The sequence below is a fragment of the Rana temporaria genome, chromosome 2 (assembly GCF_905171775.1).
Source record: "Rana temporaria chromosome 2, aRanTem1.1, whole genome shotgun sequence".
NCBI classification, from domain to species: domain Eukaryota; kingdom Metazoa; phylum Chordata; class Amphibia; order Anura; family Ranidae; genus Rana; species Rana temporaria.
Genome location: NC_053490.1, coordinates 431339543 through 431359781, shown reverse-complemented (window position 1 = coordinate 431359781; position 20239 = coordinate 431339543). Strand labels below are relative to the sequence as shown.

The following is a 20239-nucleotide window of genomic DNA, read 5'->3' as shown; positions in this document are numbered from 1 at the left end:
ACAGACACGACATCTTCTTTGGGGGGTTCGTTGGGTAGGGGTACTCTCGAGGGCATATGAAAAATGCCTCTCATGCAGTCGGCTTACTGCATTTGGTTGGGGATGGTGAGGTACAGTACCGTCTGGATACAGGAGTTCTGTGAGCTCCTTCTGGAATGCAAGAAAGGATCCATTCTGTCCTGAAGCTCTGTATAAGACATGAGCATTCAGTAGAGCCAATTGAAATAAATGTAGAGACACTTTTTTGTACCAGCGTCTCGTCTTGCGGGCAATATGATACGGCGCCTTCAACTGGTCGTTGAGGTCCACCCCTCCCATATTTTGGTTATATTCGTGGACACAGAGGGGTTTCTCCACAACACCAGTCGCCGTACGAATTTGTACTGTCGTGTCTGCGTGAAGGGTGGTAAGAACGAAAACATTCCTATTGTCCCGCCACTTCACAGCGAGCAAATTTTTACATCTGCAGCAGGCTCTCGCCCCCAGCCTAAGATGAGAATCTACAAGCCTCTGGGGAAAGCCCCGGCGATTAGGTCGCACGGTGCCACATGCTCCAATCTGTTGATCAAACAAGTGACAAGTAAAAAGTGGCACGCTGCTGTAAAAATTGTCCACATACAAGTGGTACCCCTTTCCGAATAAGGGTGACACCAAGTCCCAAACGATCTTGCCAGCGCTCCCCATGTAATCTGGGCATCCTTCCGGCTCTACCTGACTATCTTTGCCCTCGTAAACCCTAATGCTCCATGTGTAGCCTGTGGCCCTGTCACAGAGCTTATAGAGCTTGACCCCGTATCTGGCACGCTTGTTGGGAATGTACTGCTTGAAAGACAAGCGGCCAGCAAATTTAATGAGGGACTCATCAACACATACAACCTGCTGGGGATTAAACAAGGCTGCAAAACGTTCGTTGAAATGGTTCACGAGGGGCCGAATTTTGTAGAGCCGGTCAAATTCAGGGTCTCCACGTGGACGACAAAGTGCATTGTCACTGAAATGCAGGAACTGCAGGATCGCCTCGTATCATTTCCTGGCCATATGAGCAGAGAACACGGGCATATGGTCAATTGGATGTGTGGACCAATACATCCGCAACAACGGAAATGGGTGTATGCCCATGTTGAGGGTAAGGCCCAGAAAGGTCTTAAATTCGGAAACCTCAATAGGTTTCCATTCTTTGGCAAGGAGAGACTGGGGATTAGCGGCGATGTAGGTACCAGCATATAAATTACTCTGGTCCACAATAGATCTATAGAGATCTTCCGTGAAATACAGCGAATAAAAATCAAGTGCCATAAAATTCGCTGTATCCACCTGAATACCGGGTTGGCCAGTGAATGGGGGAAGTACGGGTTTTGCAGAAGTGGTGGGGACCCAATCAGGATAGGCGAATTCTGCAGGAAGGGCACTATGGGCACGACGGGCCTGTCTTTGTCTTCTTCTTGGTGGCAGCGGGACACTACTTGTGCTTGCCACCTCGCCAGCTTGAACTGCACTTATGGGACTCGCCACGTCGCCACGTCTTACTGCAGTGCTGGATGAACGACCAAGGTGTACTAGGCCGCTGTTGCTTGCCAATCCACCATAAGGAATAGCGGCGCTAGTACTGGCTCTCTGCTCCATACAAGGGACCTGCGGTTCTTGCTGCTCAACAACATCAGAACGGGGTCGGGTACGCCTGGCCTTAGCAGGGACCACAACTCCGTCGTCCGAGCTATCTGACATGGAGCCGATGTCGTAAACGGGTTCGTATTCTGAGCCTGATTCTGACAGATGCGTGACCTCCTCTTCTTCACTATCTGTCATGCTGACGGCCTCTTCACCAGTGTACATTCGCTTTGCCATTTTGGGCTCTAAATTTAGTGGTACACTGGTGATGATTCACAGGTAAAAAAAGCACCTGACTGTAGAAAGGAAAATGTAAAAAACGCTTCGAAAAAAACTGTTAGCGATCGCAGGGATCAGGCCTGTCTCTGCGAACGCTGCAGTTATGTGTCTTGTGTTTTTGAAGTGACAGTGATCGATCGATACTGCACTTGGGTGGGTTGGGCTGGGCAGAGGGGGAAAACGCAGGTGCTAGCGGGTATCTGGGCTGATTCCGCTAACAATGCGTTTTTGGGTACCCTAAACTGCTGGGTACGCTAGTATAGATCTGATCAGATCAGGTATCGATCCGTTCAGATACTATACCACTAAGGGGGGTGTATGCTTTGCGAGTGGGTGTAAGTGGTACTGGCACTAACCTAACTCTGCCTGGGGCGACGCAGACCCTGATTGACGCTAAAATTTAATTTATATCACCCGCCGGGCGATCAGGGGGTTAAACCTTTATTGGGTTATATACGGCGGGTGCCCTGATGCTATAAACAGCAAACTAACTAACCAGCGTCAACCGTAACACTTATACGGCGATCACTGGTGAAAGGGTTAACTAGGGGGCAATCAGGGGTTAAAAACTTTATCTATGGGGGTACCTAACGCTATAGAACCTGGCGGCGAACCTCAAAAAAAACTAACTGCCTAGCGGCAACAGTGACACTACTACAGCGATCAGAAAATCGATCGCTTAGTGACACTGGGCCGGATTCAAGAAGCAATTGCGCCTGTGTAACCATAGGTTACACATGCTTACTTGCCCCGGCGTAACGAGTGCTCCTGATTCAGGAACCTCGTTACGCCGACTGCAGCCTAAGATCTGCGCGGCATAAGGCTCTTATGCCCGCATATTTTATGCTGCATTCTTGCCGTGGACGCTAGGTGGCGTTCACGTTGTGCTCAGTGTATAGTATGCAAATTGCATACTAACACCGATTCACAACGTTGCGCGAGCCCTGCGTACGCAATTTACGTCGTTTACGTACGGCGGTTTTCGCGCAAGGCTGCCCCTTGCAGGGGTTAAAAACTTTATTTATGGGGGTACCTAACGCTATAGAACCTCGCGGCGAACCTAAAAAAAAAACTAACTGCCTAGCGGCAACAGTGACACTAACCTAAAGGGTTAACTAGGGCGGTGATCAAGGGGTTAAACTTTTATTAGGGGGGGGGTAGGGGGCTACCCTGGACCTAAAGGGGGCTAAGACTAACTGCCCTAACACTTTTTTCTGTCACACTGACACTAAATGCAGTAATCAGAAAATAAATGATCACTGCATTCAGTGACACTGTTACAGGAGACTGGGGGGGGTGATCGGCGGTGACTGGGGGGGGGTTAAATGTGCCTGTGTGAGCTGGTGTTAGTGTGGTGTTGGTGGAACTTACTTGTGTGATGTCTTCTCTCCGCAGCGGTGGCTGAGGAAGAGGGGGGGGGGCGCTGGCATTGGCTGAGAGCGATCGCAAGGGGGTGGCTGAAAACGAACAGCCGCCCCCTCATCCCGGATCGCTTCTACAGCTTACCGGACCGCCGCATGTACCGGGGGGTGGTGCCGATCGGACCCCCGACCCACGTCAAGCAGAGGACGTACAGGTACGTGCATGTGCCTGTCCGTGCCATTCTGCTGACGTATATTTACATGAGGCGGTCCTTAAGTGGTTAACAATTGTGCAAACAATAAATAAACAATTAAAAATATTGTGCAATAAATAGCAATAAATGTGCAAATAACAGTTGTGCAAAAGATAGCAAATAAAGTGCAAATGACAGTCAAAAGGGAATGTACAAAAATTATTTGTGTAATATATATATACCACGGTTCAATGTATATGAAATGATCACATACACAGTGCAAAGAAGTCCAATTGTGACAATAGCAAAGTTCATCAGGTATAAAGTGCAAGTGCCACCATCCAGCAAGTCTCCACCATCCAGTGTGTGCAGCAATGTTTGCCCCAGCCTCAGGCTCTCAATGACGTTCAATAGCATGTAAAGGAAGAGGAGGGCTCCATGGTGCAGTATTTTAATAAAATAGATTTAATAAAATTAAGTAACTTACAGCTGATGTTTAAAATAAACAGCGTATATCACATAGTATACTTCCAATCTCGGCCGCGACCAGAAGTGACGTCACCCGGCTTTTTTTACTGACGCGTTGCATCATTGTTCACGTGAATTTTTCAAAGGGTCCTATTTCAAAGCGAGCGAGCTGGCGACCGCGAGGGGGTAGGTGTGGGGTGGCGGGCTGGAGCATCTGGGGGGGTAGATGTCTCAGGTTTGTTTGCCGCCCCCCCTAACCGATGGAGCACCAGCCGCCACTGCATCCAGGGTAAAGCTCTCCACCATCCTCTGCACCACCAGCTCTCATCGCTGTCAGTCTGCAATTATGACCGGGAAGTCTACCCTGCAGTAAAGCCATCTGAAAACGAGGCTCGAAGTGCTCGTGGAGCGCAGTGTGGAAGGCATGACGTCGATGGCGGTGCAAAGGATGGTCTATGTCAGGAGTGCCCAACCAGTGGCCCTGGGGCCACATGTGGCCCGCGGAGCCCTTTGATGTGGCCTGCACCCTCCTGCTCTGGGTTGGAATAGAATAGAATACTGTTATTAAAGGTAAATTTATTACAAATATCACAGTGTATATATGGGCATATCTGTTCTGCAGTGGTTACTGGGCTGCTTTCAAACTGATCCAGCAGTGCACCTGCGGGTTACCTACACTGAACCATAGGCCCCTTTCACACAGTCAGTCCAACTCAATTGGACCCTCCATTCACCTCTAAGGAGTAGCAGATGTAAATGGAATTATGTCCATTTACAAACGCCTACCTCAAATCCGATCCGCAAAGAAAAAAAGAAGAGTGGACTCTATAGAGTAGAGTGGGCTGCCATCCACACGCTCCGCTCATTGTGGCCCTCGACTGGTTACCAAGTCGCTTAGGTGACCCTAGCTCTTCAAAAGGTTGGGCACCCCTGGTCTATGTGGACAGCTTTACCCCGGATGCCTGCGTACTTAGATGTGCCAGTTTTAATCATCAACCATGTGAGTTGCTAAATGTTGTACCTTCATTAAATGTAACGATGTTGCTACACTTAGAGGCGCCTCTCTTCTCTTTTATACTCAGTTGTGACGTAACGCTACTATATATCAAGACATCACTCGTTTATCAAGTCAAAATTTATAAAAAAATATTTAGCTCGTCTTGCAAAAATCTCTCAGACCAAGTTAATCTCAATCCTGTTTGTTTACTGTAGGTAGACAAACAATATGTTTAGGAAATATGCATTATCACCTGTTGAGGAGGTAAACCAATCTATAGAGCAGATCTTGAGAAAATATGTACTTTGTACTTCTGGCATGGCACAATATGTGTTCTACATAGTAAGAAGGAAGAGAAGAGGAGAAATACAGCAATACAGCAGAACCCAAAGTGTGTGAAGATCAGTCAACTCAAATGGGTGAGTGTACAAATGACAGAAATATGAAAGCAACTCTGCCTTAGCAGAGCAAACTTGTATTTTTAACCACTTGCCGACCGCGCACCGCCGTTCTACGTCAGCAAGTTGGCTCTGCTGGGCGAGAGCACGTAGTATAACGTCCTCTCTCTCAGCCGCCACTAGGGGCGCGCGCGCGCCCCCCGCTCGCCCCCGACTCCCACCGGGCACACGCGATCGCTCGTTACAGAGCGGGGACCGGAGCTGTGTGGTCCTGTCAGCGGGGGAAACGCTGATCTTCTGTTCATACAATGTATGAACAGAGGATCAATGTTTCCCCTAGTGAGGCCACTCCCCCCCCACAGTAAGAACACACAAGGCACATACTTAACCCCTTTCCCGCCCCCTAGTGTTAACCCCTTCACTGCCAGTGGCATTTTTATAGTAATCCAATGCATTTTTATAGCACTGATCGCTATAAAAATGCCAATGGTCCCAAAAATGTGTCAAAAGTGTCCGAAGTGTCCGCCATAATGTCGAAATACCGAAAAGAAATCGCTGATCGCCGCCATTACTAGTAAAAAATATATATTAATAAAAATTACATAAAAATACCCCCTATTTTGTAAACGCTGTAACTTTTGCGCAAACCAATCAATAAACGCTTATTGCGATTTTTTTTTACGAAAAATAGGTAGAAGAATACGTATCGGCCTAAACTGAGGAAAAAAAATGTTTTTTTATATATTTTTGGGGGATATTTATTATAGCAAAAAGTAAAAAATATTCATTTTTTTCAAAATTGTCTCTCTATTTTTGTTTATAGCGCAAAAAATAAAAAACGCAGAGGTGATCAAATACCACCAAAAGAAAGCTCTATTTGTGGGAAAAAAAGTACGCCAATTTAGTTTGGGAGCCACGTCGCACGACCGCGCAATTGTCTGTTAAAGCGACGCAGTCCCGAATCGCAAAAAGTACTCTGGTCTTTGGGCAGCAATATGGTCCGGGGATTAAGTGGTTAATATGATTGATGTTTTTCTTATAAAGTAATTCTGTCACTCAATAAGTAATATCACAGTGTTGTATAACATACTGAAACATATAGTAATCATTTTAACATTCTGCCATTAGTGATTATTCGTGGAAAATCAGCAGTTTTATACTCAGGCCCCGTACACACCATAGAATCTATCCGCAGATAAATCCCATCAAATGGGTTTCAGCGGATAGATTCTATGGTGTGTACACTCCGGCGGATATTTATCCGTGGATAAATCTCCCCTGGGATGGATTTTCAGCAGATGAATATTTGCTGACATGCTCAACAAATCCATCTGCTGAAGTTCCTCCCAACGGATGGATCCGCTCGTCTGTACAGACTCACCGGATCCATCCGTCCAAAGGGATTCCCCGCACGCGTCGTAATGATTTGACGCATGCGTGGAATTCCTTATATGACAGCGTCGCGCCCGTCGCCGCGTCATAATAGCGGCGACGGCGCGACACGTCATCGCCAGAGGATTTCAGCGCGGATTTCAATGCGATGGTGTGTACACGCCATCGCATAGAAATCTGCTGAAATCCTCGAGAGGATTTATCCGCGCATACGGTCCGCTGGACCGTATCTGCGGATAAATCCTCTCGTGTGTATGGGGCCTCAGTTGTGACGTAACGCTACTATATATCAAGACATCACTCGTTTATCAAGTCAAAATTTATAAAAAAAATATTTAGCTCGTCTTGCAAAAATCTCTCAGACCAAGTTAATCTCAATCCTGTTTGTTTACTGTAGGTAGACAAACAATATCTTTAGGAAATATGCATTATCACCTGTTGAGGAGGTAAACCAATCTATAGAGCAGATCTTGAGAAAATACGTACTTTGTACTTCTGGCATGGCACAATATGTGTTCTACATAGTAAGAAGGAAGAGAAGAGGAGAAATACAGCAATACAGCAGAACCCAAAGTGTGTGAAGATCAGTCAACTCAAATGGGTGAGTGTACAAATGACAGAAATATAAAAGCAACTCTGCCTTAGCAGAGCAAACTTGTATTTTTAATATGATTGATGTTTTTCTTATAAAGTAATTCTGTCACTCAATAAGTAATATCACAGTGTTGTATAACATACTGAAACATATAGTAATCATTTTAACATTCTGCCATTAGTGATTATTCGTGGAAAATCAGCAGTTTTGGTGCATTCTATTTAAAGTTCCAACAATGACATTGCAGTTTGTAGCAGAATAAATTGTAACAATAATGCAGACACTGGAAATGTGGTACTTTACCGAAATAGTAAACTACCAGTCAGTTACTCTATTCTTGATCATAGATTGTGTAAAAACAACAACAGAAAAAATAAATAAAAATCCAGGCTGATCATAGCAGCCATTCAGGTATTGCTTTTATTTTCTATCCTATGTTGAGAAAATAATAGAAGAAATTAGACTTTGAGCAACCGTTTCACCTGTCCGAGCATGTTCACTTTAGTTACAGTAAAAACGTTGTTTGCGAGCATAATTTGTTATAGAAACATGCTTGTAATCCAAGGCACTTGTATATCAAAGCATTTTTTTTTCAGGGTATAAAATAAATGAGAGGCACCTCTAAGTGTAGCAATAAGCTGCTAAATGCTGTAACTTCATTAAATGTAACCATATTGCTACACTCAGAGGCTCCTCTCTTCTTTTTTATTCTCAGTTGTGACATGACGCTACTCTTATATCAAGACATCGCTTGTATATCAAGGCATAATGTATTAAAACATTTTGCTCATCTTGCAAAACGCTCTCAAACCAAGTTACTCTCAAACCAAGGTTTTACTGTATTTTGTTTTGGTTTCCCATGAAGTTTGTAATACTGGGACACAGAATAGCAATGCCAGTCATTTTTAGAGTCTTGTAAAAAAAAAAAAAAATGTTGGACTTTGGTATATATGTTGTATGTGTATTAGTATGATCAATTCTATAACAAAAATGCACTTACTGGTATATTTACCCATCTATTCTTTGTAGACTTTATAAAAGAAAATGTTTATCAGGTACTCCTTGGTTTCTTTATCCAACTTCATGTGCCCTATGACTTTGCTATTATCACTGTGTTAAATGTAAATGTTTTACAAACAAATAATGTAGCTTTTAGAAGAATAAAATACTTTTTTCCCTCTATTTATCCAAGAACTCTAAAATGTTATAATGAGTGTAATATAAGATGCCCAAGTACCCCTTCACCCCATCTGATGTACTCCCCTGGGATACATGTACAACTGCTGGCTGAGAATTAGAATATCAGTGAGCTTAATTTTTGCTATTAATTAGGTGGCACTTTTGCTATGAGGAAGGTAGCATGCAAACATAAAATTGCCAAAAGATCCAGGTGATAATTTTCACTTTGTAATCTATTTTCATGCACATGCTTGTAAAAACGGGAAATAAGGATGCGTTACATAAGGGTACATGTCAGGTTAAAGCCCCATTCCAGGCTAAAACTATATTTTTACTCTCCCTCACTCCCTCTAACCACTGTTACTATGCATGTTTTCCGTCCTACCTTTTAACGCTAGATACATTCACCAAAGTCCCCCCTCAAGGATCTCTTGCCGACATTGGTGGTGGTGGCGGGGGGAGGTTGCTGATCCAGCACTGCAGTGCCCCCCAAAATCACTGGTCCACTGCTGTCCCTCTGTGTAGATGTCATCCTCTTCCAACTCCTGAGAAGATGAAGTCCATTTTGGGGCCTGTTTTAACCCTTACAACACTGGCCAGAAGTGTCGAAAGACCAGGCTGATTCATTCCCATGAGCAATGAGACTCGTTGGTTCTTCCCCGCGCTGATAGTACACACGACAACACAGTCTATAAGAAGGGTACATGTTTCATGTTTTTCTGGGTGAACCCCCGCTTTAAGCAGATGCAATTTTAATAGGCAGACTCTGAGGTTTCAAAAGGAGGACAGGGAAAGGCCCCACCAAGGTGCCACTTCTGCAAGTGCAGGTTTGCTTTCCCTTATGGCTACAGTACTTAACAGTTCCTAATTCAAACTTAACAGTTCTCTCAGGTTTGCTACAACTTCTACTTGTAGTTCTTCAGTCCCTTGAGATCCTGGTCTCTTACTGGACCATCTGATTACTAACTCTGAATCCCGCAAGCTCCTCAAGGCTTTTGCAGTGGTATCTTCCCCAAGCGTCACCCACGCTTCCCTGCAGGGTCCCTAGCTTGGCACCTCGGATACCTTCAAGCTTCACCCCTGCTGATCGACTCGGTCCCTAGCTTGACACACAAGGCTGCTCTGCAAGTTTCACCTCCGCTGGTTGGAGATTCTCCACCGTGCCCGTTCGGGGAGAATGTTGCTTTGATACTTGCTACAGTTCCTCACTGTGGTCCCTGGTAAAGGTGGTTGGTCCCTTAGTGGCGACAGCTTCCCTTCTACCTCTGGCCACAACAGGTTCTGCGGCCGGCAGAACTATCACTTTTGGTTGGACTATAAGCCTCAGTCCCAACCCTGCGCTGCCCTCTTACTTCTGGATAGACCCGCACACAGCCTGGCAGCCAGATGCCCCCAGGATAGGCCCAATCTCCAGCCCAGCAGCATGGGGCAGATTACACACTCCACCCAAATATATAGGCTCTCTCAGCAGGCCAAGGTATTCAAGAAAACCCCTGCACATTTGCTGAGAATCCCCATATACGGATAACCTGACCCTGAGCTGTCCTTCTCATATTTAGTACCACCAAGTGCTCGGCCACCTAGTGGTAGAGGAGAAAAGTACAACAAGGCCAAACTTAGGGAGAAATCAATGGATCTCTAACAATGCTAGAAAATAGGCTTAAATTTAAAAAAAAAAAATTTTTTACAGGCAGGTGAAATTCCCGCTGAATTTCAGCCAACTGAGCTGTGTATGACCGCTTAAAATGGCTACACACTCTTCTGGCTCGCTTTAGTAGATCTTTCAACCCTGGGTACCTATTTAGGTACACCACCAAATTGAGAACATGTGCCAGGCATGGCACAAGTGTCAACTTTCCCTGTATAAGGGTGGACAGGAGGTTTGTGCCACTATCACACACCACCATTCCTGGCTCCAGCCGGCGTGGCAAGTAACCACCTCTGGGCCGGTCCCTGCAGAGCTGCAAGAATGTGTGTGGTTCTTGTCCCCTAGACACACCATCTGAATCACTGCATGGCACCTTTTAGCCTTTTGAATGCTTAGGGGGTGCTTGAGGTTCATAGGACAATTCAGCAGAGGAGGGCATGGAGGTGGAGGAGGAGGGAGTAGAGCTAACAAATTGAGCATCATCACCAGCTGTATAGTGATGTGGGGGCACATTAAGCTGCAGCAATGAGCCCTGTCCTGCATCCTTCCAATTGCAAGCAGAGATACCCAGTGTGCTGCGAAAAAAATAAATTGAACCTGCCCATGCTTGCTGGACCACATGTTCTTTGCCAAATGATGCCACAACATTGCCTTCCACGTAATGATAGAGAGCTGGAATGGTCTTACGTGAAATGAAATAGTGACTGGGAACCTGCCCTTGTGGTACAGCACATTCTGCAAATTCACAGAAGGGGACAGAATTCACCAGGCGGAAAGGCAGGAAGTTGTAGAGCTAGACATTAGGCATGTGGGTAGCAGGGGCTGTATTTTTTTCCCGCTGCAGCAGATGGGGCAGAGAAAATTTCCAGCTATAGTCTACAGTTGGTGGTGTGCTGCAAGGACCTTGGACACCCTGTGCTATACCACCAGACTGAGACGAGTAAGGAGGAGGGAAAGATGTGTGCCCCTTTTATGTGACTTTTAGGTGCTTTTGCCAACCGATTGAATGGTGGGAGGTTAAATGCCCGTCATGCACGTGATACCCAAATGGTTGTTGTTTTTGCCACGCTTGATGTGCTTGAGACAAAGTTTGCAAATAGCAACAGTGCGATCGGCTGCACATGTACTAAAAAAGGCCCAGACAGCTGAGCTGTGGGAAGTTGGCCTTTTAGATAACAGCTCCACAATGTGATGGAATAAGGTGGCTGCTCTCTACTCTTCCGTGATGGCTGCTTTGTTGGGATTGTGCCTCACCCTCACTTTCCTCCTCTGCTCTATCCAACACCCAAGTCGAGTCAGTGACCTCATCATCATCATCACCTCCTCCATCCTCATTACCAATGGAGACAACTTGGCAATACGCTGTGGCTGGGGGAGCATGAATGCCAATTTGTGTACCAGTGTTCTCCCCTCCTCAACCTCAGAACCAACATCTGAATCAAGTAAGGGGTGTGCATCGTCAAGAAGCAAGTGGCTCCACTGACTCCTCCATGCCTGATCCTGGGGCTATATCAGGATTAGCTGTGGACAAGGAGGCAGAAAGGGTGACAGAGAATGAGGGTGGCTTAGTAAGCCAGTCCACCACCTCCTCTGCATGCTGTGGCTGTATAGCATGGGCAACATCACTAAACAGAGGAAATTATGCCCTGCCTGAGGACTGACTACGTCCACCTTTAACTGTGGACACATACGCTGCTGGTCCCCTTACAGTCCAATGGGACCAACTGCCTCTCCTTGCTGTCCTCCCAGACATGATGGGTGGAGTGAGGGGTGCTTATTAATAAAATGTAGATGTGGATGTGGATGCACTTTAATCAATGGAAAGTGGTGTTTGGTGCACTTTGAGTATTCACAACACAGACACACTCCACAGATACACTATAATATAGCGCAATATACTGCGTTAAACGTGCAGTAACACACAGAACTATATGGCGTTAAACTTGCAATAATGCAATGAAATATACAGCGTTAAACTTGCAGTAACGCAATGCAATATACAGCATTAAACTTGCAGTAACGCACAGAACTACAGTATATGGTGTCAAACTTGCAGTAACGCAATGAAATCTACAGCGTTAAACATGCAGTAACATACAGAACTATATGGCGTTAAACTTGTAGTAACGCAATAAAATATACTGTGTTAAACGGTCACTACACTCACACTGACTTAACTATCCCTACATTCACACTAATGTAAAGATAAATGGTGGTCGCACTACACTCACAATCACTGAACTATCCCTACATTAACACTAATGTAAAGATGAATGGTCGCACTAAACTCACACTGAACTATCCCTAGATGCACACTAAACTGATATTCTACACTGACAATAGAATTAGCACACTATAGCACACTATAGCACACTAACTGTCTAATAGCATTGAACAGAGCCCTGTTCTATCTCTCTCCACACCACTATCTGTGAATAACCATGAATCAGACCAAGACAGAAGTACAGTTAAATCACACTTGTTTAATAATAATAATAAAAAGATAAACAGAGTGGGGCAGATTCATGTACAATGGTGCAGATTTGCACCGGCGTGGTGCATCATTTTTAGACTACACCGGTCCAGCGCGGAGCGGCAGTTAGGTGATTCAAGAAACTTTTTTTGTCTACGATGCCCCAGCGGGGCGGATTTTAGACGGCGTAAGGCGGGGTAAGGCCAAATGGGAGTCACCCTATGCTAATGAAGTGCCGACCGTGGCGCAGGGGTCACGCCGGGGCGCATCTTAGACCGCACATGCTCAGTGACATCCAGGGGTAAATGCCCCAATCTGCACATGCTCAGAACTGCGCCCTGGCGTGACCCCTGAGCTACGCCGGCCCACTACCAATGCCCAGTCCATAAATCAGCCCAGACTTCCGCCCTGCAGGTGCAAATGTACTGAAGCTTTTTTTTTCCAAGCTAGGTCGTTTGCATTGTGGTGGGGCAGTTATGGCTGATGAGGAATCCTCAGGTGGGCGGATGACCAATTTCAGCCCAGAGGAGAGGGCTGTAATTATTGAGGGCCTCTCCCAACATGGGGACCGCCTCTATGGGCCACAGAGTGGCTGCCCCTGGCATGTTGGCACACAGATGTGTTGTCCAGCAAGTGTTGTTGCTCAGTTCGTTTGTAACGCTGCTGCTTTAGCTGCTCTCCAGCTGACCTCTGCAAGTTTGGTGCAAAGTTACCCCTGCTTTTATGAGATGTAACTTGGGGCCGGAAATTTCAGCTCCGCGCACCGGGAGTAGCCTGCGCCGGTCAAGCTTAAGTTGATGAATCGGCCCAAAAACCTCATTTGCATATTTAAAACACAAAAACCATGGCCGCGCCAGATCCGACCAGCGTAAATCTGCGCCAACGCCGCGCCGGCGTGGAAAGGTTACACCGAGGCGATGAAGTCTATTTGGAGGCGTAATCTGGTTCTCTGGGTACAGCGCAGCGATCCGCCGGCGCAAATCTGCACTTACGCCGCGCAAAAAAACGGTGTAAGTGCTTCATGAATCTGGCCCAGTAAGCGTAGTCAAAACATAGCCAGAGTTCAGGAACCAGATCGAATAGTCAGCCAAGCCAAATGTCTTAGAGCCAGAGAAGAACGTAGTAGAACAGCAAGCTGGATCAGAAGCCAGAAGGGATGTGTCAGCCAAGCAAGTCTTGAACAAAAACGCAGGAGATAGTCTCTGTGATGTTGACCAAGGCGAAGGCAGAGAGCAAGTGAACTGGAAGGCTTAAGTAGGCAGGACTGACAAGCCGGATCATCAACAGGTGAGTCACTGTGGAGAGATAGGAGCTGGCAATTAGCCGACAGGCCAGCTCAGAGAAGGAAGGGCTGAGCCCAGCCCTGACACTATAACACTACAAATGGCTGCTATGGAAAAAATACTTTTATAGTGTGGGGCGTGATTAAGAGCAATAAGCCATGATTGGACAGTTATCATGACAGCATCCAATCCTGGCTCTGACAGTGCTCTGTGCCCTAATTGGGGGAAGCTTTCATTGCTTCAGCCAATCAGGGCTTTCAATGCAATTCAGTTGTTCGGAGAAAGTTTGAACATCCAAAGTTCGGCCGAACTCATACTTGGACCGAACCGTTCGCCCATCCCTACAGTGTTAATGTAAACAGCCACCATTTTGATTTATTTTAGCAACAGAGTTAAGTTAGGTCAACCATGGCAAAATCTTATTTTGAAAAAAGATATAGCATTTCTATTGGTGATTTATTAATTGCGCTAGGCTCATTAAAACATTGATTCTATAGACAAAAGTGCACAAATGCACCCCAGCTGTTCTCTACTTAATACATTTCAGTTCCTTACATCATTTTGTAGCTAAATTCATTTAGGAAATGTGTTGTATTTTATGATTCCTTCCTCTGGGATAAAAAATGGCAGGTTGCAATTTCTCGTAATCTTTTTCTAGATTTAGATGTGTGAGGTCATCAGTGGACATGATGCAACCCCCTTGAAGGTTTAGTCCTCTAACTCGGCCAACTGTCTTACGTATTTGGTTTATACAATATTGCATTTCTAAATCTGTTAGCATGAATTACTTATCTTTCTTTTGTACCCTTAGGAATCCTACATTATTTCTGGATACTAGCTGCTGTTTCTGCTGTCTCAACACGTCATGGTAACAGGAAGCCGAGGAATGATAAGGATGATGAAGAGCTCTTCAGTACGGTTTGTCTGCGTATAAATCTAACATCAATTATGTATAGAAACGTATACTTTAACAATGCATTTCTAGTTTGAGTTTATTGTAGCTTAACCTCTTACACCACTGCCCCCCCACCCCCCTGCCTTTCAACAGGATCTTAATGTCAAGGGGTGGGGAGAGGCTTCTATATCATGTGATAGACAATCAGAGTGGTCACATGATTGAAGCACCTGATCATAAGCAATGATTAGAAGCTTAGTCACTGTGCTGAGAGGTCGCATTGAGCATATTCTCAGAACAGAAAAACTTTCCAAATAGAAGCTTATGTGTGGCGCCCAGCCACAGTATATATGTGTACGGCCAGCAGAAACAGGTTAAAAGAAATGAATGCATCAGTTGTCCATGAAGCTAAAGAAAAAACACTACTACACATGTAATTATACACTTATTGTGGAAATACTGTACCTGTATCTGTTTTTTTTCACACTGACAGAATTTATATTCCAAAGGAATCTATTACGATAAACTATTATTAAAGTGTAGATAATGCTTTACCTTTTTTTTTGGATACAGAATGGAATGGTTAAGATCAGAGCCTGTGCAAGGAGTTTTGTCTACACAGGCAAAGATGCGTTTTACCCCTTCCCCCCATTCTCCAGCCATGCTTCACTGGTACTGCTGTACCCCCCTCCTCCAGTCACCTCATGTTTGTACTGCTAGATCCCCCTATCTTGCAGCCACCCCATTTTACCAAGCCCCCCCCCCATCCTGGTCATTTATGGAAGCTACCTATGCTGCTTTATGCAGTGGCTAGTCCTGGTAAAGACCCTACACAAATCTTTAAATTTTTCTGACGTATGTGACCAATAAGGGAGATTTCCCTTTACTTCCTGTTCCAGAGACATATCAGTAGGTAAATCTCTTCAGTACAAGGGGACAGTTGTCATCAGAACAGGTGTCCCCATGGAAAGATTTCCCCTCACCTTCTGTTTCAATGACAACTCTGAAATGTTAGATTTTCTATCATCCATTTTGGTACTGCACACAATGGTCACAAAGACACACCTAGAGGGTAAATCACCTTGGGGAACCTTAAAGAGTTTTACAAATGAATATTACATAGTTAAAGTATTTCTAAAGCTAAAACTCTTTTATACAGTATTGAAGGATGTTTTTTTCTTTATGTTTTTTTTGCTATTTGTGTCTCATTATGGAATTTTTCTTTCACTTCTTTCTCAGGAAGTTAGAGACCATGGCCCGGATTCAGAAAGAATTGCGTAAGTTTGGGCGGGCGTAGCGTATCTCATATACACTACGCCGCTGTAACTTAGAGAGGCAGGTACTGTATTCAGAAACAACTTGCGTTGCCCGGCGTAAGCCCGAGTAATTCAAAGTAGGTTGGCAGTGGGCGTGTTTTATTAAAATGAACCGTGACCCCATGCAAATGAGGGGCCGAACGAACGGCACATGCGCCGTCCATGGACGTATCCCAGTGCGCATGGGCAGAATCACGACGCAAATACTCAATGCTTTCGACGTGAACGTAAACTTTGCCCAGCCCCATTCACGTATGAATTACGCAAATGACGTAAACCACGTAAAATTTTACGCTGTTCCGACGTCCATACTTAACATTGGCTGCGCCTCATATAGCAGGGGTAACTATACGCCGGTCATATGCCTTACGTAAGCGACGTATATTGATACGCCGGGCGCAAGTACGTTTCTGAATCAGCGTATCTAGCTCATTTGCATATTCTACCCGTAAATCTACAGAAGCGCCCATAGCGGCCAGCGTAAATATGCACCCAAGATACGACGGCGTAAGAGACTTACGTCAGTCGTATCTTGGACAAATTCGAACGAAAATGCCTTTCTGAATAGGCGTATAGATGCGACAGCGCAGATTTGGACTTTCTGAATCCGGGCCCATATTTTCAAAGTGTTGTCAGCAGCAAAAGGTGTCCCCATTAAAAGATTTACCCTATGTTTTTGTTGACTCAAATTTTTGCATTTTACAAAACAGGGAGAATACATTTTTTTGACAGAGAAACAGAGAGCAATGACCTGGCAGTCAGAGTCCTGGAGTGTAGCATAGATATCCTCTGGGAAAGCCATAAAACTGTTAGCTCTAAATTAAAGAGATAAATTCAGGAGGTGGCATGCGCCTCATTGGCCATAACTCACTTTATGCCTGCACATTTATAAATGTGGTTGAATACCTGGGGTTCAGCTTTAAGTAAAATTCATAAACTAAATTGGGGATTGTTACTGGGGACTACTGGACTTAGCTTATCATGATTGCTGTTTATAAGGGTTACTGAACAAGACTTGAAAAACTGTTGAAAAATGATGCTACATTGTGCTTATTGTGTAGACATTCTAATCTGTCTTTTTGTCTTAAGCCCTGCACACACAGGCAGAATGTGAGGAGACATTTGCCGGTAAAAAAAAAAATGCTGACATTCCACCCGTGTGTATGTGGGTCTGTCGGACGTGCATGCTGGAAAACCAGCAGCTGACCGACTGTCAATTAGCGCTTTCAGCCAATGGCAGAGAGCGCTGATCAGAGTGTTCTGGCGGGGGGCGCCTCCCTCTCAGAACACAACAGCTTCGCGGGGGAGATTGCTGGACTAACTTTGCATGGTTAGTTCAGAGTCTCTGACTGGAGCTGACAGTTAGTTTGTACCAGGCTTTACTCCAGAAGTCCATAGGTTTATAACTTGGTAACCTGAGCTACATTTGACCTTTAAACAAAACTAATTATACAGGTTATGGTGTTCTGGGTTCCCTCAATTTTTAAGTATTCTTTTTTGTTACAGGCTTTCCAAAAGACTGCAGTGCAATTTCACGAGAAAAGGAGAGCGGAGTCTATGTTATTCATCCCAAAGGTTCACATCCACTGGTTGTGTACTGTGACATGACAACCTACAGTGGAGGATGGATTGTCATACAGCGTAATTCCTTTAACTCTGAGATTACATGGGATGAGTCCTGGAGCTCTTACAAATATGGATTTGGTAATGTTGATAAGGATTACTGGCTGGGCATTGAATATATTCACCAAATCACCAAACAGAGGGTATACCAGGCACGTTTTGTTATTCTTGACAATAACAATGAAGAAAAATATGCTGACTACAACCTTTTCAGTGTGGAGGATGAAGCTAATGGTTACAGGCTGAGGCTGGGAAGCTACACGGGCACTGCAGGAGATGCCATGTCTTCAATAACTGCAGGGGTCGCACATGACAACATGAAGTTCTCAAGTAAAGATAAAGACCAGGACACTTATAGTGCTAACTGTGCTTCTAGTTATGGTGGTGCATGGTGGTATGGAGCATGCTACGCCTCCAAGCTGAACAACAAAAATGGCATATACTGGCAGGGACTCTGTAATGGGAACTGCCAAGGGTCAACCATTTTAATACGCCCTGCGGACTATTGCGTCTATCTAGACTAATCTAGACTAATGATGTCTAATTTCTATTCAAGAAGCTTTGTACAAGCATATCAAACATCCCCTATGTTGCCAGCATTGCTCAGTTTAATTCAAAATAAAAGCTGTACAATGATGCTGCCTTTACAGGTAAAACTTTAGTCAACGGATGAGCTTTGGTACATGGTGCCATCACCAGGACCACCCTTTTAGTGCTGAAGCTTTGTCTGTGAAGACAGTTTTATTACCTTCCCATCTGTTTTATTACATTTTACTTAGTTAAGCGCCTGCATATTTTATATGATTTATAGCCCGTACACACAATCCGAATATCGTACTACGGATCGTACGACTTTTTTCGTTTAATAGTCGCAAGTTAAATTAAATAGGTTATTAAAGTCACTGAAATTCTCGTACGACAGAAAAAAAAAATCGGAAGTGATGTCATGTGTTGTAATGTATTTGTATTGTATACTGACTAAACGAAAATCGTACATTCTGACATCGTACAAGGAATTTTTTCGTGCTTGTCTGAATAATATCGGATGAACTGTCATGATCGGCTCTCGAAAGTAGTGTACACACGATCCGAAAATCGTACAATTCTTCCTCGGACGATCGTTTTTGTCCGATATTCGGATCGTGTGTATGGGCCATAAATGTATGATTAAGCACCAGTCTTCCAATGATGGCTTCTATATGTTGTGTCTTGGGTGCTTTCTCTATGTACGATAAAGTGTTTCCTACTTTGGCAGGCTGTGCTGTTGAATTTTGTAAAAATATAAAACAGTATTAATGTTTGTCATTTTATATTGTGTGCAACATAATTAAAGAAAAACAAAAATGAAATAGTTAAATAGAATTTCTAAAAAAAAAAACTTTACTTCTAAAATACACAGTGCTACACATAGACCAACTTTGGTTCACGACAGCAACAACCATATTGCAGAAATACTGAATAAACTGAAGATAATAACTATTTAAAAAAGCATCCTCAGAAAAAAGAAAGAATGGCAGCCAGAATGTTTAACATATACCTGTAAATGTCATTGTTATTCTTGATTATGTTAGTGTTGCTTTGATATACGGCTTCTGCAGCTTGACCAGTGTGACACATTTTTCTTAGACGGCGAATGAAGAATTTTTTTTATGTGTTACAACAAACCCCCTAAAACATTCCTGTACTTCATGTGAGACTGTAACTCTGTCTTTTCCAAACCTTTTAACAACAGAGATTCAAGCTGAGAATTATTACTTCAGTGAAAAAGCTATGTGACAGACTCGGACCCTCTTATGTCTAAAATCATCCTATGTCCACTAGGGGCATAGGATGACTGAGAAATTATATATTGGACTACCTGAGATGGGATTATTATGTAATTATTATCCACAATATATTCCAGGATATCTGTAAAGAACTATTTACTGGTTGTTGATTCTGAACTCAATGGGTTAATTGTAAGAGTGACTCATTCATACTGTTAGATGCTAATGCCATCACCTCCAGCCATCTGTCTGTTCTCTGTGCTAATTGACCCTGCTATTGTGTGAAGATGTCCTGTATTTACACGTATGATAATGTGTATTGTATAGAAGGTGAATGCGGAGACGGGACGTCTACTCTGAAAGGTCATATCTCGCAGTCACCTCGTCTGGGTAAATGATTAGTTAATAAGCTCATGTTAATTTATGTTCTGGTTACCTCCTCTTTAAACTGTATATAAGGTTGCATTATTGGTTCTAATAAACACTCCATGTTTAGCACAAACAAGTCTCGTCTCATTGTGTGTTGAGGGCAGCTGGAATATCTGAAATCTATATCCAGACTGATAGGAAGCGGTATATGACGGAAGCACTCAAGCGGAGTGTGGGATGTTCCGTTACAAGCTACTTGTGATTATATTTAGTATTCCTCTCAGTGAAGTTCAAGGTACATCTGGTAACAAAAATGAACAGCTGAAGGGATTTGAGCCCCTGCAATGACATAGGGTTGACTCACTTGGACTGCAGTACTCTGGTAGCAATCAGAG

At 44.2% G+C, this 20239-nt stretch overlaps 1 protein-coding gene across 3 annotated transcripts; it reads left to right on the top strand.

The window, feature by feature from the left end:
- Positions 1–5267: 5267 nt before the first annotated feature.
- LOC120927553 (fibrinogen-like protein 1-like protein) lies at positions 5268–19101 on the top strand. 3 transcript variants are annotated; one of them, XM_040338313.1, is made up of 3 exons: positions 5268–5326; positions 14687–14788; positions 17593–19101. In XM_040338313.1, the coding sequence occupies exons 1-3, from the start codon at positions 5323–5325 to the stop codon at positions 18231–18233; spliced, it is 747 nt and encodes a 248-aa protein (XP_040194247.1). In that variant the 5' UTR covers positions 5268–5322; the 3' UTR covers positions 18234–19101. The 3 variants fall into 3 exon arrangements, with proteins under 3 accessions (XP_040194247.1, XP_040194246.1, XP_040194248.1); XM_040338312.1 differs by lacking the exon at positions 5268–5326 and adding an exon at positions 7140–7298; XM_040338314.1 differs by lacking the exon at positions 5268–5326 and adding an exon at positions 16010–16047 and having other exon boundaries at positions 14721–14788.
- Positions 19102–20239: the final 1138 nt, after the last annotated feature.

Excerpts from the sequence above, each read along its gene's own strand:
- LOC120927553 (XM_040338313.1), top strand. Across the intron at positions 14,789-17,592 it reads GGATGATGAAGAGCTCTTCA|GCTTTCCAAAAGACTGCAGT; the intron begins GTACGGTTTGTC and ends TTTTTGTTACAG.